The sequence below is a fragment of the Panulirus ornatus genome, chromosome 53 (assembly GCF_036320965.1).
Source record: "Panulirus ornatus isolate Po-2019 chromosome 53, ASM3632096v1, whole genome shotgun sequence".
NCBI lineage: Eukaryota > Metazoa > Arthropoda > Malacostraca > Decapoda > Palinuridae > Panulirus > Panulirus ornatus.
This window is the reverse complement of record NC_092276.1, coordinates 5,895,545-5,919,789: the sequence shown is the minus strand read 5'-3', so window position 1 is coordinate 5,919,789 and position 24,245 is coordinate 5,895,545. Positions and strand designations below refer to the sequence as shown.

General features: G+C 41.1%; 1 protein-coding gene across 7 annotated transcripts in view; it reads left to right on the top strand.

The window, feature by feature from the left end:
- Positions 1–24,245, top strand: part of Dhc64C (dynein heavy chain, cytoplasmic) — a 335,090-nt gene that overhangs the window by 224,829 nt on the left and 86,016 nt on the right. For all 7 annotated transcript variants that reach the window (XM_071692492.1, XM_071692491.1, XM_071692489.1 and 4 more), the window contains 8 exons: positions 1,319–1,554; positions 1,689–1,866; positions 5,035–5,241; positions 10,066–10,289; positions 10,478–11,103; positions 11,229–11,427; positions 19,461–19,604; positions 22,286–22,421. In XM_071692492.1, the coding sequence (XP_071548593.1) occupies positions 1,319–1,554; positions 1,689–1,866; positions 5,035–5,241; positions 10,066–10,289; positions 10,478–11,103; positions 11,229–11,427; positions 19,461–19,604; positions 22,286–22,421 (1,950 nt within the window). The remainder of the gene's footprint in view (positions 1–1,318; positions 1,555–1,688; positions 1,867–5,034; positions 5,242–10,065; positions 10,290–10,477; positions 11,104–11,228; positions 11,428–19,460; positions 19,605–22,285; positions 22,422–24,245) is intronic.

The following is a 24,245-nucleotide window of genomic DNA, read 5'->3' as shown; positions in this document are numbered from 1 at the left end:
AGTAAAGACATGGTATGTAAATACAAAGTTGAGACAGGGCAACACGTGCAAAGCTCTCTTCCTGTAACATGAATATAATAAACACTCACACAGGTCACCAAACTGTGCCTACCTTTAGTTACACTGTGTGTGAAAAGTCTTCTTTTGCAATGAAGATGAAGAGGAGTACGATATTGATGAGGAGCATCACACTCCAGAGGAGTCCATTATATATATCCCTGCTATTGGATGTAATGAAGCCTTGAAGCTGCAGAGCCTTGTAAAAGGGGCCTTGGCTTATATGATTAAATTGAAATATGTATACATATGATTTTTCTTTTGCACAACTTGGAATGCAATGGGATAAAACAGATTGCTGAAACTTGTATCAGTCATCAAATCAGGACTAATGTACTTACTGATGTTCGAGATTTGGTGTATGTATGTTTTTCAGCCACCAAATCAAAGACAGTGGATTCATAATCTTTTGCTTTATTTGTGATGATTGATATTAACTAGCAATTATTGTCTTTGTGTCCTTTTTGATGATTGTACTGAGAGTGTTTTTTAATGGTGACAGGTATCCTTGTATGAGCTCATTATTTCAGTCTGTTTTCTGCTCTTGTGTAGTGAATATGATTATCTGGTAGTGAATTGCTTATTACCTAAAGAATTCATATGAAAATATAAATTTATAGCCTTCAGATGATGAAAAACTTTGTTGTATATCTAAGAAGTATTAGTTGCTAGTATTATTTGTTATATATTGATACTGTAAGTTTTTTCTTAAAGGGATTAAGGGCTGATAGGAAATATTTTGATGACATATATATGATTTAATTTCATATGATGTAAATGTTCATTTGCTTTGTTCTGAAGATAATATATTCTGAAAGACTTGCTTATCTATATATATTTAGTGGTCTGTCAAGTTCCATTTAGTCATTCACTGCCTGATAGCAACATCTGTTCTCTTTCTAAGGAGCTTTTCTTTTCTGTTGGTACCATCTGTACTTCCTCTATGATCATGTGATGAAAATAAGTGTTTGTACATCAGAAGTGTTTGTTGCTATAATAGTCATCTCTGTTTTTGTTGAAACTTGATAAATTTTATGAAATAATGTAGACTTTTCTGTCCATGTTAGAATTATTCACTGGATTTTTTTAACTTTTATGGTTAATTGTTGATATAGAAAATTGATCTTAAATCTTCGATATGCAGTATTAAGGTTAATAAGACTCATCAGTTTTTGCACCTCAGACTCCCTTCTTTGTACATTTTGTATCATAATTTGTAAATGATCTTTGTTAACAAAAGGTTTTATTATCATGTTTGCAGGTACTTCAGTTATACCAGATTAGCAATCTGAACCATGGTTTAATGATGGTGGGCCCAAGTGGCTCTGGAAAGTCTAGTGCCTGGCATGTTCTCCTAAAGGCTCTAGAACGCTTTGAGGGTATAGAGGGTGTTGCTCATGTCATTGACCCAAAGGCCATGAGCAAAGAAGCATTGTATGGTGTCTTAGATCCCAATACTAGAGAATGGACAGACGGCCTCTTTACCCATATTCTAAGGTGAGTGATTTTGAATATACTTTACTTTGCCTTTATTGAAACCATGCATACCTTGTTATGTATGTATTTATAAACTTCTAGCATTGAGAATAACCAATTAAGGGCTAAAATAATATTGTTGTTTACTATTACAGGAAAATAATTGACAATGTGCGTGGTGAGATCAGCAAGAGGCAATGGATTATCTTTGATGGAGATGTTGACCCTGAATGGGTAGAGAACCTGAACTCTGTGCTGGATGATAACAAACTGCTTACACTCCCAAATGGAGAACGTTTGTCTATTCCACCAAATGTCCGCATCATGTTTGAGGTGAGATTTATGTTTGACAAAAAAATTTTATTTATTTTTTATATTATTATACTTTGTCACTGTCTCCCACGTTAGCGAGTTAGTGCAAGATAACAGACTAAAGAATTGCCCAACCCACCCACATACACATGTATATACATACATGTCCACACATGCACATATACATATCTATGCATTTCATATATATATATATATATATATATATATATATATATATATATTTTTTTTTTTTTGCTTTGTCGCTGTCTCCCGCATTTGCGAGGTAGCGCAAGGAAACAGATGAAAGAAATGGCCCAACCCACCCCCATACACATGCCTTGATTCAATCCACTGACAGCACGTCAACCCTGGTATACCACATCGCTCCAATTCACTCTATTCTTTGCCCTCCTTTCACCCTCCTGCATGTTCAGGCCCCGATCACACAAAATCTTTTTCGCTCCATCTTTCCACCTCCAATTTGGTCTCCCTCTTCTCCTCGTTCCCTCCACCTCCGACACATATATCCTCTTGGTCAATCTTTCCTCACTCATTCTCTCCATGTGACCAAACCATTTCAAAACACCCTCTTCTGCTCTCTCAACCACGCTCTTTTTATTTCCACACATCTCTCTTACCCTTACGTTACTTACTCGATCAAACCACCTCACACAACACATTGTCCTTAAACATCTCATTTCCAGCACATCCATCCTCCTGCGCACAACTCTATCCATAGTCCACGCCTCGCAACCATACAACATTGTTGGAACCACTATTCCTTCAAACATACCCATTTTTGCTTTCCAAGATAATGTTCTCGACTTCCACACATTCTTCAAGGCTCCCAGAATTTTCGCCCCCTCCCCCACCCTATGATCCACTTCCACTTCCATGGTTCCATCCGCTGCCAGATCCACTCCCAGATATCTAAAACACTTCACTTCCTCCAGTTTTTCTCCATTCAAACTCACCTCCCAATTGACTTGACCCTCAACCCTACTGTACCTAATAACCTTGCTCTTATTCACATTTACTCTTAACTTTCTTCTTTCACACACTTTACCAAACTCAGTCACCAGCTTCTGCAGTTTCTCACATGAATCAGCCACCAGCGCTGTATCATCAGCGAACAACAACTGACTCACTTCCCAAGCTCTCTCATCCCCAACAGACTTCATACTTGCCCCTCTTTCCAAAACTCTTGCATTCACCTCCCTAACAACCCCATCCATAAACAAATTAAACAACCATGGAGACATCACACACCCCTGCCGCAAACCTACATTCACTGAGAACCAATCACTTTCCTCTCTTCCTACACGTACACATGCCTTACATCCTCGATAAAAACTTTTCACTGCTTCTAACAACTTGCCTCCCACACCATATATTCTTAATACCTTCCACAGAGCATCTCTATCAACTCTATCATATGCCTTCTCCAGATCCATAAATGCTACATACAAATGCATTTGCTTTTCTAAGTATTTCTCACATACATTCTTCAAAGCAAACACCTGATCCACACATCCTCTACCACTTCTGAAACCACACTGCTCTTCCCCAATCTGATGCTCTGTACATGCCTTCACCCTCTCAATCAATACCCTCCCATATAATTTACCAGGAATACTCAACAAACTTATACCTCTGTAATTTGAGCACTCACTCTTATCCCCTTTGCCTTTGTACAATGGCACTATGCACGCATTCCGCCAATCCTCAGGCACCTCACCATGAGTCATACATACATTAAATAACCTTACCAACCAGTCAACAATACAGTCACCCCCTTTTTTAATAAATTCCACTACAATACCATCCAAACCTGCTGCCTTGCCGGCTTTCATCTTCTGCACAGCTTTTACTACCTCTTCTCTGTTTACCAACTCATTTTCCCTAACCCTCGCACTTTGCACACCACCTCGACCAAAACACCCTATATCTGCCACTCTATCATCAAACACATTCAACAAACCTTCAAAATACTCACTCCATCTCCTTCTCACATCACCACTACTTGTTATCACGTCCCCATTTGCGCCCTTCACTGAAGTTCCCATTTGCTCCCTTGTCTTACGTACTTTATTTACCTCCTTCCAGAACGTCTTTTTATTCTCCCTAAAATTTAATGATACTCTCTCACCCCAACTCTCACATACATACATACACAGACATATACATATATACACATGTACATAATTCGTACTTGCTGCCTTTATTCATTCCCATCGCCACCCCACCACAAATAAAAATGACCCCCCCCCCGCATAATGCGCACGAGGTAGCACTATGAAAAGACAACAAAGGCCACATTCATTCACACTCAGTCTCTAGCTGTCATGTATGATGCACTGAAACCACAGCTCCCTTTCCACATCCAGGCCCCACAAAACTTTCCATGGTTTACCCCGGACGCTTCACATGCTCTGGTTCAATCCATTGAGAGCACGTTGACCCCGGTATACCACATCGTTCCAATTCACTCTATTCCTTGCATGCCTTTCACCCTCCTGCATGTTCAGGCCCTGTTTGCTCAAAATCTTTTTCACTCCATCTCTCCACCTCCAATTTGGTCTCCTACTGCTCGTTCCCTCCACTTCTGACACATATATTCTCTTTGTCAATCTTTCCTCACTCATTCTCTCCATGTGACCAAACCACTTCAAAACACCCTCTTCTGCTCTCTTAACCACACTCTTTTTATTACCACACATCTCTCTTACCCTTTCATTACTTCCTCGATCAAACCACCTCACACCACATATTGTCCTCAAACATCTCATTTCCAGCACATTCACCCTCCTCCGTAAAACTCTATCTATGGCCCATGACTCACAACCATATAACATTGTCGAAACCACTATTCCTTCAGACATACCCATTTTTGCTTTCTGAGATAATGTTCTTGCCTTCCACACATTTTTCAACGCTCCCAGAACTTTCACCCCCTCCCCCACCCTATGACTCACTTCCGCTTCCATGGTTCCATTCCCTGCCAAATCCACTCCTAGATATCTAAAACACTTCACTTCCTCCAGTTTTTCTCCATTCAAACTTACCTCCTCATTGTATGTTTCCTGGCACCACCTCGCTTACATGGGAAACAGAGACCAAGTATTGAAAAAAAAAATTTTGTTATTATATGTTTTATACTCCTAATGTTTATGGAAATACATTTTTCAGGTTCAAGATCTCAAGTATGCAACACTGGCAACTGTGTCTCGTTGTGGCATGGTATGGTTCTCCGAGGATGTATTGTCAGTAGAGATGATTTTTGAGAACTTCCTTGCTCGCCTGTGCAATATTCCAGTGGAGGAAACAGAAGAAGATGCTGCTTTCATGAAAAAAACTGAAAAGAAAAAAGATGATGAAATCACACCAACATTGCAGGTAAAATGGTGGAATACATGAATCTTATGTATTGAGTAATTTAGTGTTGGCATCACTTTAGACACTTTTCATATTGAATTGCAGACACTTAGATGTATACACAGGGTGGTTTCCATCATGAATGAAGTAATTGAAAAAAAATTCCACATTAGCAAGGAGGCACCAGTAACAGATGAAGAAATGGCCTCATTCACTATCTAACAGATGAAGAAATGGCCTCATTTACTCTCTTACTACACCATATATATATAAGACCTTCTACAAGGCATCTCTGTCAACCCTGTGGAATGCTTTCTCTAAATACATAAGTGCCACATGTAAACTTTCTGTATCTTTAAGTATTTCTCACACACATTCTTTACAGTAAACACCTGATCCACACATCCTCTCCCACTCCTGAAACTATATATTTCCTCCCCATTCTGATGCCGTTTACATGCCTTCATCCTTTCGGTCACCACTCTCCTCTAGTTATACTCAGCTAACTTATAACTTACCCATATAGTTCAAACAGTTACGTTTTCCCCCCCTTGCCTTTATGCAGTGGGACTACACATGCACTCCACGAGTTTTCAGGCACCTAACTATGATCCACGTGTACATTGAAAATTCTAACCAACCAGTTAACAATACAGTCACCCCTTTTCCTATGAAAATCAACTGCAGTACCATCCACTCCTGCTGTCGTGCTATATTCCATCTTATGTAAGGCTTTCACCACCTCTTCTTTTATCACCGAACCACTTTCTATGAATCTCTTACTTTACATACCTCTCTAACCCATACACCCTACTTCTGCCACCTTATCATCATAGACATTCAACATTCCATCAGAATACTCTTTCCATTTCCTCCTTACCTTATCACTACATAGTACCACATACCCATTTGCCCCACTTATTTGCCCCCTTCACCAATTTTCCCATTTATTCTCTTGTTTTTCTCACACCATTAATTTTTTTAAAAACACCTTATGCTTCCTGGAGAGTGCTGATACTCACTTGCCCAAACTGACTTCCTCTTTTTTTTTCAACCCATTCGCCTTCCTCTTGACCTCCTTTGCTCTTTCTTGTATGTATCCCAATCATTTGCACTCCCTCCAAGTAAAAACCACTGATACATCTCTTTTTTCTCTTTCACAAGCAATTTCCTTGAGTTTCCCACCACTCACTCCCATTTTTTACCTTCCCCTCCGACCTTCTCTCTGCACACACTTCTCTTGTACATGCATGCTTTGCTTCTCAAAATATCTCCCATTCCTCACCTACCCCTCTTGATTTGTTTACTCTCACCTTTTGCCAGTCTATACCCAATCTCTCCTGGTGTTTCTTCAAATACGTTTCTTTTTCCATGCTCTTTTACTTTCACCATTTCCTCTTTTCTAAAAACCTCTACAAATCTTCATCCTTGCCTCCAGCTGTACCTCTCAACACATTCACATCCAAGAGTCTCTCTTTTGCATACCTATTATTTAGTATGTCGTTCCATTAATCTGCTCTTACCATCTTTCTTATACTCTTCCATGAATACTTATGTATATCCCTCTTTTTTAAACCAGGTATTCCCTGTCACCAGTCCTTTTTCACCTTTTTCACTGTACAACTTCACATGGTGTTCACTGTTGCTGTTCACCCCACTGAATACCACATGTTCCCTTATTATACCCTCAGTTGTCACTTTATTACACAATCTAACCTTTAAGTCACTCATCGTCAATACCTGATCTCTTGCATGATCCTGGTGGCACACTTACTCAGCTGCTACCTGAACACGAGCCTCTCAGCATCTTCCTTTTGATTACCAGGTGCCTAAGCACTCATGATAACCCAACTCTTGCAATCCACTTTCATTTTTACCCTCATCAGCCTGGAGCTGAATTCCTTAGTCTTTCATGGATTCCCATAACCTTACTTCAGCAGTAGTGCTTCCCCTTCCATAGCTTTTGCCTTCATACCAACCCCTAAATCTATCCCAGAATATTACAAAACTATTCTTCCCCTTTACTTTTGTCATATGTTTTACTTAAAACCAGAACATCCAGGTACTACCTATTTCTCCTTTTTTTCTCCGCTTGTTTACATCCACACACATTCAGAGACTCTACATATATATATTTTCTTTTCTTTTCTTGCTTAGAACACTATCTTGCACCAGATTTGGATAAGACAAAGATCACTTAGTATCTTCCTCAAACAGTTCCTCTTCTTCATGCTGAGATATGTCTCACTCTCCTGGTCATTCAACCTGTCAAAAATGAATATAACAAAGCTTCAGACACAGATCAGAACACTCAGGACAATCATTGACTGCCTAGCAGTAGCAGACACTCATCACCAACACAATGAAACAAAGATCCTCCCTCTACAAACTGCCTTGATATGCAAAGCAGGGGGTTGCAATGCTCTTTCCTGTGGGATGGGGTAGCTCCAGGAATGGATGAAGGCAAGCAAGTATAAATATGTAAATCTATATATACATATATGTCTTATTCCTGGGGATAGGGGAGAAAGAATACTTCCCACGTATTCCCTACCTGTTGTAGAAGGCGACTAAAAGGGGAGGAAGCGGGCGGCTGGAAATCCTCCCCTCTCGTTTTTTTAAATTTTCCAAAAGAAGGAACAGAGAAGGGAGCCAGGTAAGGATATTCTCTCAAAGGCCCAGTCCTCTGTTCTTGGCGCTACCTTGCAAATGCAGGAAATGGTGAATAGTTTGAAAGAAAAGAAAGAAATATGTATATGTCTATGTATATGTATGTATATTTTGAAGGTTTATTGAATTTGTTTGATGATAGGAGTGTAGATATAGGGTGTTTTGGTCAGGGTGGAGTGCAAAGTGAAAGGGTCAGGGAGAATGGTTTGGTGAACAGAGGAGAGGTAGTGAAAGCTTTGCATAAGTTGAAATCCGGCAAGGCGGCAGGTTTGGATGATATTACAGTGGAATTTATTAAAAAGGGGATGACTGTGTTGTTGATTGGTTGGTAAGGATATTCAGTATATGTATGGATCATGGTGAAGTACCTGAGGATTGGTAGAATGCTTGCATAGTGCCATTGTACAGAGGTAAAGGGGATAAAGGCAAGGGTTCAAATTACAGAGGCATAAGTTTTTTGAGTATTCCTGGGAAATTATATGGGAGGGTATTGATTGAGACTGTAAAGGCATGTACAGAGCATCAGATTGGGAAAGAGCATTGTGGTTTCAGAAGTTGAGTGTGAATAGTGGGGAAACCAGTGAAATTTGTGAAGAAATATATGGAGAAATTTGGGTTTTGCTGCATTGATTTTAAATAGGTTACTTCTTCCCAACTCAGAGATACTGCTTAGGTCCAAATTCAGAGATAATGTTATGAGTCATCTCCTCACTTATTGCCAATTTTGCTATACACAATAACAAGCAAAATAATTTTTTGCCCAAATATTTGAAGCTGTTTTTAGTTTATTAGAGTGGACACATGATGAGTTGTATAAGTTTATGAGTGGAAGTAGTAGGTAGGAACATTTAGGCAGGAGCTTTAGATAGAAACATAAGGTACAGGTAGTTGGTAGGAACATTAGGCAGTAGATATATGTAGAAGTAGTCAGTAGGAACATTAGGAGCCTCTGCAAACACTCTTATAGAGGTGGCCACGACAATAGGCTCTCCATAAATATGGAACTCCAGTGCTGCTAAGAAGCAGCACTGGAGTTCTCTAGTTATAGAGAGTCTATTGTTGTGGCCACCCGTATAAGAGAGTTCCAAGTGGGAACAGGTGTCAAAGATACAGATTATATATTATTTTTTATTATACTTTGTCGCTGTCTCCCGCGTTTGCGAGGTAGCACAAGGAAACAGACGAAAGAAATGGCCCAACCCCCCCCATACACATGTATATACATACGTCCACACACGCAAATATACATACCTACACAGCTTTCCATGGTTTACCCCAGACGCCTCACATGCCTTGATTCAATCCAATGACAGCACGTCAACCCCGGTATACCACATCGCTCCAATTCACTCTATTCCTTGCCCTCCTTTCACCCTCCTGCATGTTCAGGCCCCGATCACACAAAATCTTTTTCACTCCATCTTTCCACCTCCAATTTGGTCTCCCTCTTCTCCTTGTTCCCTCCACCTCCGACACATATATCCTCTTGGTCAATCTTTCCTCACTCATTCTCTCCATGTGCCCAAACCACTTCAAAACACCCTCTTCTGCTCTCTCAACCACGCTCTTTTTATTTCCACACATCTCTCTTACCCTTACGTTACTCACTCGATCAAACCACCTCACACCACACATTGTCCTCAAACATCTCATTTCCAGCACATCCATCCTCCTGCGCACAACTCTATCCATAGCCCACGCCTCGCAACCATACATCATTGTTGGAACCACTATTCCTTCAAACATACCCATTTTTGCTTTCCGAGATAATGCTCTCGACTTCCACACATTCTTCAAGGCTCCCAGAATTTTCGCCACCTCCCCCACCCTATGATCCACTTCCGCTTCCATGGTTCCATCCGCTGCCAGATCCACTCCCAGATATCTAAAACACTTCACTTCCTCCAGTTTTTCTCCATTCAAACTCACCTCCCAATTTACTTGTAATAACCTTGCTCTTATTCACATTTACTCTTAACTTTCTTCTTCCACACACTTTACCAAACTCAGTCACCAGCTTCTGCGGATGGAATAGATAAATAGATAGATAGCTAGATGAGTACATTATGTGAAATGTTAAACTGACTAAATTTTTCACAGTTTGTTACGGAAACATTATTTGAATTTACTGTACTTATATTTTCTTCTAAATGTTATGATTACTTTTTGTAACAGGTTCAGCGTGATGTAGCAGCTATTCTTGCACCTCACTTGACACCAGATGGTTTGGTTGTTAAGTGTCTCGAGTATGCTACAAACAACTTGGAACATATCATGGACTTCACCCGCATGCGTGCTTTATCCTCACTTTTTGCTCTTCTGAATCAAGCAGTCAGGAATATTGTACAGTACAATAATGCCCATCCAGACTTCCCTATGCAGTCCGATCAATTTGAGAGGTAAATGATGTGATTAATTGCTTTTTTTTTTGTGTATGTGTGTGTGTGTGTATGTGTGTGTGTGTGTGTGTGTATGTGTGTGTGTGTGTGTGTGTGTGTGTGTGTGTGTGTGAATATGTGAAGAATGCTTTTGTCTTTGTGCAATTCAGGTGTCCTTAATTTTTATTAGAATTTTCTATTATTTACAGGTATATTCCAAAGGCATTGGTGCACTCACTGCTGTGGAGCTTTGCTGGAGATGGCAAGTTGAAAGCTCGTAGTGACATGGGTGACTTCATTCGTAATTGTACCACGATTCCTCTGCCTCCAAGTACCAGCAATCCTATCATTGATTATGAAGTGGCAATAAGTGGAGAGTGGATGTTATGGTCCACAAAAGTTCCTAGCATGGAGGTAGAAACTCATAAAGTAGCTGCACCTGATGTGGTGGTTCCTACTGTTGACACAGTGCGTCATGAAGCCCTCTTGTACACTTGGTTGGCTGAACACAAACCACTGGTTCTCTGTGGCCCTCCTGGGTCAGGTAAAACAATGACCCTCTTTTCTGCTCTGAGAGCCTTGCCTGATTTGGAGGTTGTTGGTCTTAACTTCTCTAGTGCAACTACTCCAGAACTCCTGCTGAAGACATTTGACCACTACTGTGAATACCGTAAAACACCAAATGGTATAATCCTCTCACCAGTTCAGTTGGGCAAATGGCTTGTGGTGTTCTGTGATGAGATAAACTTACCAGACATGGATAAATATGGCACCCAAAGGGTCATAAGCTTCCTCAGGCAAATGGTTGAACATGGTGGATTTTACAGAGTGTCAGGTTAGTTAGAATATTTATTGTTTCCAAATACCTTTGCCATAGAAAATGCTGTGTAGAACTCCATGTGTACTAATTCAAGTTATTGGAAATTTAGAGAAGAGTAATTTGATATGTCTCTCACACAGACCAAGCATGGGTGAAATTGGAGCGCATACAGTTTGTTGGTGCGTGTAATCCTCCAACAGACCCAGGTCGTAAGCCTTTATCTCACCGCTTCCTACGTCATGTGCCTGTAGTATATGTGGACTACCCGGGAGAAACATCTTTGAAGCAGATCTACGGTACCTTCAATAGGGCCATGTTGCGAATCATTCCTGCTCTCAGGTAAGTATACAGAAGTATTACGTATTTATTTATTATACTTTGTCTGTCTCCCGCATTAGCGAGGTAGCGCAAGGAAACAGATGAAGGAATTGCCCAACCTACCCACAGACACATGCATATAAATACATGTCCACACATGCACATATACATACCTATACATTTCAACGTATACATATATATACTTACACAGACATATACATATATACCCATGTACATAATTCAAAAAAGAGGGCAAATGAGAGTTTGGGTGAGAGAGTATCATTAAATTTTAGGGAGAATAAAAAGATGTTCTGGAAGGAGGTAAATAAGGTGCGTAAGACAAGGGAGCAAATGGGAACTTCAGTGAAGGGCGCAAATGGGGAGGTGATAACAAGTAGTGGTGAGGTGAGAAGGAGATGGAGTGAGTATTTTGAAGGTTTGTTGAATGTGTTTGATGATAGAGTGGCAGATATAGGGTGTTTTGGTCGAGGTGGTGTGCAAAGTGAGAGGGTTAGGGAAAATGATTTGGTAAACAGAGAAGAGGTAGTAAAAGCTTTGCGGAAGATGAAAGCTGGCAAGGCAGCAGGTTTGGATGGTATTGCAGTGGAATTTATTAAAAAAGGGGGTGACTGTATTGTTGACTGGTTGGTAAGGTTATTTAATGTATGTATGACTCATGGTGAAGTGCCTGAGGATTGGCGGAATGCGTGCATAGTGCCATTGTACAAAGGCAAAGGGGATAAGAGTGAGTGCTCAAATTACAGAGGTATAAGTTTGTTGAGTATTCCTGGTAAATTATATGGGAGGGTGTTGATTGAGAGGGTGAAGGCATGTATAGAGCATCAGATTGGGGAAGAGCAGTGTGGTTTCAGAAGTGGTGTGGTAGAGGGTGTGTGGATCAGGTGTTTGCTTTGAAGAATGTATGTGAGAAATACTTATAAAAGCAAATGCATTTGTATGTAGCATTTATGGATCTGGAGAAGGCATATGATAGAGTTGATAGAGATGCTCTGTGGAAGGTATTAAGAATATATGGTGTGGGAGGCAAGTTGTTAGAAGCAGTGAAAAGTTTTTATCGAGGATGTAAGGCATGTGTACGTGTAGGAAGAGAGGAAAGTGATTGATTCTCAGTGAATGTAGGTTTGCGGCAGGGGTGTGTGATGTCTCCATGGTTGTTTAATTTGTTTATGGATGGGGTTGTTAGGGAGGTGAATGCAAGAGTTTTGGAAAGGGGGCAAGTATGAAGTCTGTTGTGGATGAGAGAGCTTGGGAAGTGAGTCAGTTGTTGTTCGCTGATGATACAGCGCTGGTGGCTGATTCATGTGAGAAACTGCAGAAGCTGGTGACTGAGTTTGGTAAAGTGTGTGAAAGAAGAAAGTTAAAAGTAAATGTGAATAAGAACAAGGTAGTTAGGTACAGTAGGGTTGAGGGTCAAGTCAGTTGGGAGGTAAGTTTGAATGGAGAAATATATATATATATATATATATATATATATTTTTTTTTTCTTTTTTTTTTTTTTGCTTTGTCGCTGTCTCCCGCGTTTGCGAGGTAGTGCAAGGAAATAGATGAAAGAAATGGCTCAACCCACCCCCATACACATGTATATACATACGTCCACACACGCAGATATACATACCTACACAGCTTTCCATGGTTTACCCCAGACGCTTCACATACCTTGATTCAATCCACTGACAGAACGTCAACCCCGGTATACCACATCGCTCCAATTCACTCTATTCCTTGCCCTCCTTTCACCCTCCTGCATGTTCAGGCCCCAATCACACAAAATCTTTTTCACTCCATCTTTCCACCTCCAATTTGGTCTCCCTCTTCTCCTCGTTCCCTCCACCTCCGACACATATATCCTCTTGGTCAATCTTTCCTCACTCATTCTCTCCATGTGCCCAAACCATTTCAAAACACCCTCTTCTGCTCTCTCAACCACGCTCTTTTTATTTCCACACATCTCTCTTACCCTTACGTTACTTACTCGATCAAACCACCTCACACCACACATTGTCCTCAAACATCTCATTTCCAGCACATCCATCCTCCTGCACACAACTCTATCCATAGCCCACGCCTCGCAACCATACAACATTGTTGGAACCACTATTCCTTCAAACATACCCATTTTTGCTTTCCGAGATAATGTTCTCGACTTCCACACATTCTTCAAGGCTCCCAGAATTTTCGCCCCCTCCCCCACCCTATGATCCACTTCCGCTTCCATGGTTCCATCTGCTGCCAGATCCACTCCCAGATATCTAAAACACTTCACTTCCTCCAGTTTTTCTCCATTCGAACTCACCTCCTAATTGACTTGACCCTCAACCCTACTGTACCTAATAACCTTGCTCTTATTCACATTTACTCTTTACTTTCTTCTTTCACACACTTTACCAAACTCAGTCACCAGCTTCTGCAGTTTCTCACATGAATCAGCCACCAGCGCTGTGTCATCAGCGAACAGCAACTGACTCACTTCCCAAGCTCTCTCATCCCCAACAGACTTCATACTTGCCCCTCTTTCCAAAACTCTTGCATTCACCTCCCTAACAACCCCATCCATAAACAAATTAAACAACCATGGAGACATCACACACCCCTGCCGCAAACCTACATTCACTGAGAACCAATCACTTTCCTCTCTTCCTACACGTACACATGCCTTACATCCTCGATAAAAACTTTTCACTGCTTCTAACAACTTGCCACCCACACCATATATTCTTAATACCTTCCACAGAGCATCTCTATCAACTCTATCATATGCCTTCTCCAGATCCATAAATGCTACATACAAATCCATTTATTTTTATTTTCTATACTTTGTCACTGTCTCCTGTGTTAGTGAGGTAGTGCAAGGAAACAGACGAAAGAATGGCCCAACCCACCCACATACACATGTATATACATACATGTCCACACATGCAAATATACATACCTATACATCTCAACGTATACATATGTACATATGTACATAATTCAAACTGTCTGCCTTTATTCATTCCCATCGCCACACCGCCACACATGAAATAAAACCCCCTCCCCCCTCATGTGTGCGAGGTAGCGCTTGGAAAAGACAACAAAGGCCACATTCGTTCACACTCAGTCTCTAGCTATCATGTAATAATGCACCGAAACTACAGCTCCCTTTCCACATCCAGGCCCCACAGAACTTTCCATGGTTTACCCCAGATGCTTCACATGCCCTGGTTCAATTCATTGACAGCACATCAACCCCGGTATACCACATCATTCCAATTCACTCTGTTCCTTGCACGTCTTCCACCTTCCTGCATTTTCAGGCCCCGATCACTCAAAATCTTTTTCACTCAATCTTTCCACCTCCAATTTGGTCTCCCACTTCTTCTCGTTCCCTCCACCTCTGACACATATATCCTCTTGGTCAATCTTTCCTCACTCATTCTCTCTGTGTGACCAAACCATTTCAAAACACCCTCTTCTGCTATCTCAACCACACTCTTTTTATTACCACACATCTCTCTTACCCTATTATTAGTTACTCGATCAAACCACCTCACAACACATATTGTCCTCAGACATCTCATTTCCAGCACATCCACCTTCCTCCACACAACTCTATCCATAGCCCACACCTTGCAACCATATAACATTGTTGGAACCACTATTCCTTCAAACATACCCATTTTTTCTTTCCGAGATAATGTTCTCGACTTCCACACATTCTTCAATGCTCCCAGAATTTTCGTCCCCTCCCCCACCCTATGATTTACTTCCACTTCCATGGTTCCATCCACTGCCAAATCCACTCCCAGATATCTAAAACACTTCACTTCAGTTATTCTCCATTCAAACTTATCCCTGGGGATAGGGGAGAAAGAATACTTCCCACGCATTCCTCACGTGTCGTAGAAGGCAACTAAAGGGGACGGGAGTGGGGGGCTAGAAACCCTCCCCTCCTTGTATTTTAACTTTCTAAAAGGGGAAACAGAAGAAGAAGTCACGTGGGGAATGCTCATCCTCCACGAAGGCTCAGATTGGGGTGTCTAAATGTGTGTGGATGTAACCAAGATGAGAAAAAAGGAGAGATAGGTAGTATGTTTGAGGAAGGGAACCTGGATGTTTTGGCTCTGAGTGAAATGAAGCTCAAGGGTAAAGGGGAAGAGTGGTTTGGGAATGTCTTGGGAGTAAAGTCAAGGGTTAGTGAGAGGACAAGAGCAAGGGAAGGAGTAGCACTACTCCTGAAACATGAGTGGTGGGAGTATGTGATAGAGTGTAAGAGAGTAAATTCTAGATTGATATGGGTAAAACTGAAAGTTGATGGAGAGAGATGGGTGATTATTGGTGCATATGCACCTGGGCATGAGAAGAAAGATCATGAGAGGCAAGTGTTTTGGGAGCAGCTGAATGAGTGTGTTAGTGGTTTTGATGCACGAGACCAGGTTATAGTGATGGGTGATTTGAATGCAAAGGTGAGTAATGTGGCAGTTGAGGGAATGATTGGTATACATGGGGTGTTCAGTGCTGTTAATGGAAATGGTGAAGAGCTTGTAGATTTATGTGCTGAAAAAGTACTGGTGATTGGGAATACCTGGTTTAAAAAGCGAGATACACATAAGTATATGTATGTAAGTAGGAGAGATGGCCAGAGAACGTTATTGGATTACGTGTTAATTGATAGGCGCGCGAAAGAGAGACTGTTGGATGTTAATGTGCTGAGAGAGGCAACTGGAGGGATGCCTGATCATTATCTTGTGGAGGCGAAGGTGAAGATTTGTAGGGGTTTTCAGAAAAGAAGAGAGAATGTTGGGATGAATAGAGTGGTGAGAGTAAGTGAGCTTGGGAAGGAGACTTGACCCTCAACCCTACTGTACCTAATAACCTTGCTCTTATTCACGTTTACTCTCAGCTTTCTTTTTTCACACACTCTACCAAACTCTGTCACCCAATTCTGCAGTTTCTCACCCGAATCAGCCACCATCACTGTATCATCAGCGAACAACAACTGACTCACTTCCCAAGCCCTCTCCTCCACAGCAGACTGCATACTTGCTCCTCTCTCCAGAACTCTTGCATTCACCTCCCTAACAACCCTATCCTTAAACAAATTGAACAGCCATAGAGACATCACACATCCCTGCTGTAAACTGACATTCACTGTGAACCACTCACTTTCCTCTCTTCCTACTTGTACACATGCTTTACATCCTCGAGAATCACTTTTCGCTGCTTCTAGCAACTTACCCCACACACCATATATTCTTAATACCTTCCACAGAGCATCTCTATCAACTCTTATCATATGCCTTCTCCAGATCCATAAATGCTACATACAAATCCATCTGCTTTTCTAAGTATTCCTCACATACATTCTTCAGAGCAAGTACCTGATCCACTCATCCCCTACCACTTCTGAAACCACACTGCTCCTCCTCAATCTGATGCTCTGTACATGCCTTGACCCTCTTGATCAATACCCTCTCATATGATTTCCCAGGAATATTCAACAAACTTATACCTCTGTAATTTGAGCACTCACCTTTTTCGCCTTTGCCTTTGTATAATGGCTTTATACATGCATTCCACCAATCCTCAGGCCCTTCACCATGAACCATACAAACATTGAATATCCTTACCAACCAGTCAACAATACAGTCACCCCCTTTTTTAATAAATTCCACTGCAATACCATCCACACCCGTCGCCTTGCCAGCTTTCATCTTCCGCAAAGCTTTCACTACTGCTTCTCTGTTCACCAAAGCATTCTCCCTGACCCTCTCACTTCGCACACCACCTCTTCCAAAACACCCTGTATCTGCCACTCTATCATCAAACACATTCAGTTAACCTTCAAAATATTCACTCCTTCTCCCTCCCCATTTGCCCCATTCGCTGATGTTCCCATTTGTTCTCTTGTCTTATGCACTTTATTTACCTTTTTTCCAAAAGATCTTTTTATTTTCCCTACAATTTGATGATACTCTCTCACCCCAGCTCTCATTTTCCTTCTTTTCACCTCTCGCACCTTTCTCTTGACCTCTTGCTTCTTTCTTTTATACATTTCCCTGTCAAATACACTATTTCCCTGCAAAAATCATCTAAATGCCTCTCTCTTCCCTTTCACTAACAATCTTACTTCTTCATCCCACCACTCACTACCCTTTCTAATCTTCCCACCTCCCACCTTTCTCATGCCTCAGGCATCTTTTGCGCAAGCCATCACTACTTCCCTAAATACATTCCATTCCTCCCCCGCTCCCCTTATGTCCTTTCTTCTCACCTTTTTCCATTCTGCATTCAGTCTCTCCTGGTACTTCCTCACACAAGTCTCCTTTCCAAGCTCCCTTACTCTCACCACTCTCTTCACCCCAACATTCTCTCTTCTTTTCTGAAAACCTCTACATATCTTCACCTTCGCCTCTACAAGATAATGATCAGACATCCCTCCAGTTGCCCCTCTCAGCACATTAACATCCAAAAGTTTCTCTTTTGTGTGCCTATCAGTTAACATGTAATCCAGTAATGCTCTCTGGCCATCTTTCCTAGGTATATACGTATACTTATGTATATCTCTCTTTTTAAACTAGGTATTCCCAGTCACCAGTCCTTTTTCATCACACAAATGTACAAGCTCTTCACCATTTCTTTTTACAGCACTGAACACCCCATATACACCAGTTATACCCTCAACTGCCACATTACTTACATTTGCATTCAAATCACCCATCACTATAACCCGGTCAAAGATGCTAATACTCAGGTGCTCCCAAAACACTTGCCTCTCATGATATTTCTTCTCATTACCAGGTGCATAGGCGCCAATAATCAATCACCCATTTTTCTCCATCCACTTTCAGTTTTGCCCATATTAATCTAGAGTTTACTTACACTCTATCACATATTCCCACAACTCCTGCTTTAGGAGTAGTGCTACTCCTTCCTTTACTCTTGTCCTCTCACCAACCCCTGACTTTACTCCTAAGACGTTCCCACACCACTCTTCCCCTTTACCCTTGAGCTTCGTTTCATTTAGAGCCAAAGCATCCAGGTTCCTGTCCTCGAACATACTACCTATCTCTCCTTTTTTCTCATCTTGGTTACATCCACACACATTTAGACACCCCAATCTGAGCCTTCTACCTCACACCACACATTGTCCTTAAACATTTCATTTCCAATACATCCACCTTATTCCATACAATCCTATCTATAGCCCATGCCTTGCAACTGTATATCATCATTGGAACTACTTTTCCTCTCAAATATACCCATTTTTTCTCTCCAAGATAATGTTCTCTCCTTCCAGACATTATTCATTTCCCAGAACCTTCGCCCCCTTCCCCAACCCTGTAACTCACTTCTGCTTCCATGGTTCCATCTGCTGCTTAGTCCACTCCAAGATATCTAAAACACTTCGCTTTTTCCAATACTTCTCCATTCAAGCTTACATCCCAATTAATTTGTCCCTCATCCCTATTGAACCTAATAACCTTGCTGTTATTCACATTTGCTCTCAACTTTCTCCTTTTAGACACTTTTCCAAGCTCAGTCACCAGATTCTACAGTTTCTCACTTGGATCAGCCACCAGTACTTTATCACTGGTGAACAACAGCTGACTCACTTCCCAGGCCCTCTCATCCCCAACAGACTGCATACTAGCCCATCTCTCCAAAACTCTTGCATTTACCTACCTAACCATCCCGTCCATAATCAAATTGAACAGCCATGGGGACATCACACCCCTGCTACAGACATATTCATATTTTCTGGCCTTTATATGTGTATTGACAGCTTTGAGTATTTAGGGAGCTGTATACTTTTGTTGAAGACTTTTTGTAATCAGTATTGTATCATATGGGGACATCACACACCCCTGCCACAGACATATTCATATTTGCTTGCCTTTATATGTGTATGTATATATTGCTTTGAGTATTTAGGGAGCTGTGTACGGTTGTTGAAGACTTTTTGTAATCAGTATTGTATCATATATTGTCAGTTTGAATTTTTAGGTTTATTTTCATGTTCGACATGTATTACATAGTAGGTGTCTATTTTTCAGATCCTATGCAGATCCACTGACTAATGGTATGGTAGAATTTTACCTCCAGTCTCAAGAAAGGTTCACACAAGACATGCAGCCCCACTATGTCTACTCACCTCGAGAGATGACTCGTTGGGTTCGAGGAATTTGTGAGGCAATAAGGTAATTTTGTACTGAATTTCTCATATTGTTGGCTGTCACTGTATTCCCTTTATACAATAACTTTGGTGGCCTTTGGATCCTGTGACAGTGTGATAATCATCCATTATACTGTATGTATACCACAACCTGCCTGGTAAAGTACACTAGGGTAAGGACTGAGGATAGTGTGAGAGCAAAAGAAAGGAGGGGGTGGTATTTCTGATGAAGATTGTGAAAGTTTGCAAAAGAGTGAAAGGAAGTGAGCCCCATACTAATTGTGGGTTAAAATGAAAGGGGACAACAATAGGTAAATGACTGTAAGTGCTCCTGCACCTGGTAGTGATAGGAGTGAGGAAGAGAAGCAAGTGTTTTAGGAGCTGATCAAGTGCATTGGTAATTTTTATGTAGTGGATCAAGTACTAGTGATAGGTGATTTGAAGGCAGGAGTGGGTGATGTAACAGTTGAAATTGTAATTGGGGGAGCATGGGATACCCAATAATGAACAGCTTATGGAGTTGTTTGCCTCAAAGGATTTTGTAGTTCAGGAATACCTGGTTTAAAGAGAGTTTCATACTTGAACATATGAAGGTGAGTGGGTTGAATGATAAGTAGGCATTATAAGATTATTGAAGGTGGTTGGCATGCTAGAGCATTTCAGATGTAAATGTGCTAAGAGGAGCAATTAGTGTAATGTATGATCAGCTCTTGGTGGAGGTGAGGGTGAAAGATAGTAGGGGCTTTAGGAAAAGAGGAAATTTATATGGGTGGGAAAAGTTTGATGAAAGTGAGTGACCTTTATAAAAGAGGCTGTGTGAGGACTACTAGGAGAAATAGGTTGAAGATTGGCAAAAGCTGAAAGCAAATGAAACTTTGGGAATGGATGAGGAATGGGGGATATTCAGGGAAGCAGTGTTGACAAGAGAAGGTGTAAGAGAAAGAGTAAGTGGTGGGATGAGTAAGCCTAGTTGATCGTGAAAGAAAAAAGGGAGTATAAGTATTACTTGGGAGCGTTGAAAAATGTGTGCAAGGCGAGAACATTATCTTGGAAAGCAAAAATGGGTATGTTTGAAGGAATAGTGGTTCCAACAATGTTATATGGTTGCAAGGCATGGGCTATAGATAGAGTTGTGCGGAGGAAGGTGGATGTGCTGGAAATGAGATGTTTGAGGACAATACATGGTGTGAAGTGGTTTGATTGAGTAAGTAATGAAAGGGTAAGAGAGATGTGTGGTAATAAAAAGAGTGTGGTTGAGAGAGCAGAAGAAGGTGTTTTGAAATGGTTTGGTCACATGGAGAGAATGAGTGAGGAAAGATTGACAAAGAGGATGTATGTGTCAGAAGTGGAGGGAACGAGGAGAAGTGGGAGACCAGATTGGAGTTGGAAAGATGGAGTGAAAAAGATTTTGAGCAATCGGGGCCAGAGCATACAGGAGGGTGAAAGGCGTGCAAGGAATAGAGTGAATTGGAACGATGTGGTATACCAGGGTCGACGTGCTGTCAATGGATTGAACCAGGGCATGTGAAGCGTTTGGGGTAAACCATGGAAAGTTGTGTGGGTCCTGGATGTGGAAAGGGAGCTGTGGTTTCAGTGCATTATTACGTGACAGGTAGAGACTGAGTGTGAACGAATGTGGCCTTCGTTGTCTTTTCCTAGCGCTACCTCGCACACATGAGGGGGGAGGGTTTTTTTATTTGATGTGTGGCAGGGTGGTGATGGGACTGAGTAAATGCAGCCAGTATGAATTATGTACATGTGTATATATGTATATGTCTGTGTGTATATATAAGTTGAGATGTATAGGTATGTATATTTGTGTGTGTGGATGTGTATGTATATGCATGTGTATGTGGGTGGGTTGGGCCATTCTTTCGTCTGTTTCCTTGCGCTACCTCGCTAACACGGGAGACAGCGACAAAGCAAAATAGATAATAAAAATAAATAAAAACTTGCGAATAGTTTACCTTATTTTCATCCATTGGCTTCCTGCGCATAATGCACTGTCGAGGTGTGTAGTTTTCATTTGTTTACCTTGTGTCATTTATTTTTTTCAGAAATGTTAAACTATTGCCAACTCTGTTTAGTAAGACCAGCTCATCCTACAGTTATAGTTGTCTTCGTGGTTTGTATCAAATTTAGAAAATGTCTTGAAGTTGGAGAAATTATTTTATCTATTTGAGCTGTTGATATTAATTAAAGGCATGCTATTCCAGCCACTATAGATTTGTTAACCCATGTACACATATCTCACTCTCAAGTGTTGGGCAGAATGGTGTAGCTTGGATATGTGTTAACTGCTTTTTTGTGAAACATCTTGTGGTCAGGTGGATGAATTCAAGTCATCTCAGATCATACTTTGGGAGTTCCCAGTAGCAGTTGGTTTAGGTTGGATTAAGCAATCTTGTATGTCATTCCATGGGGCCTGTATTCTTTTTCCGAAGACAGGGTATAGTTAGCATGTTCTTCCACATTTCACCTTTTTATTGTTACACAACATGTTCCATACTCCAGAAGGTATTTTTTCATGTGGAAGTCAATAATGTGCAATTATACATTACTTAGTTTTATATAGTTTGCATTGGTATATTGTAACTATTACATAGACAATTGAGAATTGAAGGGAATATAGTTTTGATAATCATATTATGATAGAGGAAATGTTAATGAGCATATTCGTAATCTAATGCTTGGTTTTACTACCAGGCCTCTGGAGACTCTGGATGTAGAGGGTCTTGTGAGGTTGTGGGCCCATGAAGCTTTACGCTTATTCCATGACCGGCTAGTCACAGATGAAGAACGCAGATGGACAAATGAAAACGTTGATGCTATTGCTCTAAAGGTAGTTACTGTTGATGATTACCCAAAAATTATGATTAAAATTCATATATAATGTCTCCTGCAGCCCATGGCTGCACTACTACTAGTAGCTGCGAAATATCAACTCTTTTGGAGTGAGAATTTCTTTTATGAGACTCTACTCCCAGTGATACAGCCTTGCCAGAGGCAATTTTCACTCATGGTGCAACCTCATGCATGCGGAGTCTGGGAACACATTATATATGTATAAGATATGTATTTTTCCTACATGTTTGCGATTTCATGAATAAACATGGTAGCTACTGGAACAAACAAAGAAGGCCTTATATTCTATCAGCCATTCTCTAGCTGTGTAATGCACTGAAACCACAGCCCCTTATCCACAACAAGGCTTTACAGACCTTTTCGTAATTTCCCCTGGTTACTTTGTATGCCATAGTTCAGTCCACTGACTGAACATACCCCTTGCATACCACATCATTCCAATTCACTCTGTCCTTTACTTATGTTTCACCCTCTTGCATGTTTAGGCTTTGAGCACTCAAAGTCTGTTTTACTCCACCATCCCATCTTCACTTTGGGTTCCCCTCTCCCCTTGCCCCACCACATCTGACACATGAATTCTCTTTGTCACCCTCTTCTCACTCATGTTCTTATGTCCAAACCATTTTTTCACACCCTCTTCAGCTCTCTCAGCCACACTCTTATTATGACACCTCTCTCTTACCCTTTTATTACTTACTTGATCAAACTACCTCACATCACATATTATCCTCAGACATTTCATATCCATCATATCCACCCCTGTCCACACATTTTCATCTATAGCCCTTGCATACCACATCATTCCAATTCACTCTGTCCTTTACTTATGTTTCACCCTCTTGCATGTTTAGGCTTTGAGCACTCAAAGTCTGTTTTACTCCACCATCCCATCTTCACTTTGGGTTCCCCTCTCCTCTTGCCCCACCACATCTGACACATGAATTCTCTTTGTCAACCTCTTCTCACTCATGTTCTTATGTCCAAACCATTTTTTCACACCCTCTTCAGCTCTCTCAGCCACACTCTTATTATGACACATCTCTCTTACCCTTTTATTACTTACTTGATCAAACTACCTCACATCACATATTATCCTCAGACATTTCATATCCATCATATCCACCCCTGTCCACACATTTTCATCTATAGCCCATGCCTCACATTCATACAACAGCTTTAGGACTACTGTACCTACAGAAACTCCAATTTTCCCCCCTCTCAGTTAAAAACCTTTTTCCACACATTTCTCAGTGCTCCTAGAAATTTACTTCCTCACTCTCTGGCTCACTTCTGCTTCTGTTTTTCTATTTGCTGCCTTGTCTACTCCCATGTATGTAATTTTAGTACTCCTTTTCCTTTAAATTTTCTCCATTCCAACTCACACCCCAACTAGCCTGTCCCACATTACTGATAAACTTGATAACCTTGCTTTCATCCACACTTATTCTCAACTTCCTCCTTTTACACACTCCCAAAACAGACTCGTACTTCTGCAGTTTCTCACTTGATACTGTCGAAACTGCCACCTCTGCTGTGTCATTAATAAATAACAACTGACTTTTTTCTCAGGCTCCCTCATTTCCTGCAGGCCATGTACTATTCCCTTTCTCTCCTAGACCCACTCATTTACCTCCCTCACTACCCCATACATAAGCAGATTAAACAGCCATTGTGGTGTCACACTCACCTGCAGCAGACCCACCTTCTTATGGAACCACTCTCTCTCTTCTCTGCCTATTTACACACACACCGTACCCTACACTCTTGATTAGAACTTAATAATCCTTCTAATAGGTTTCCT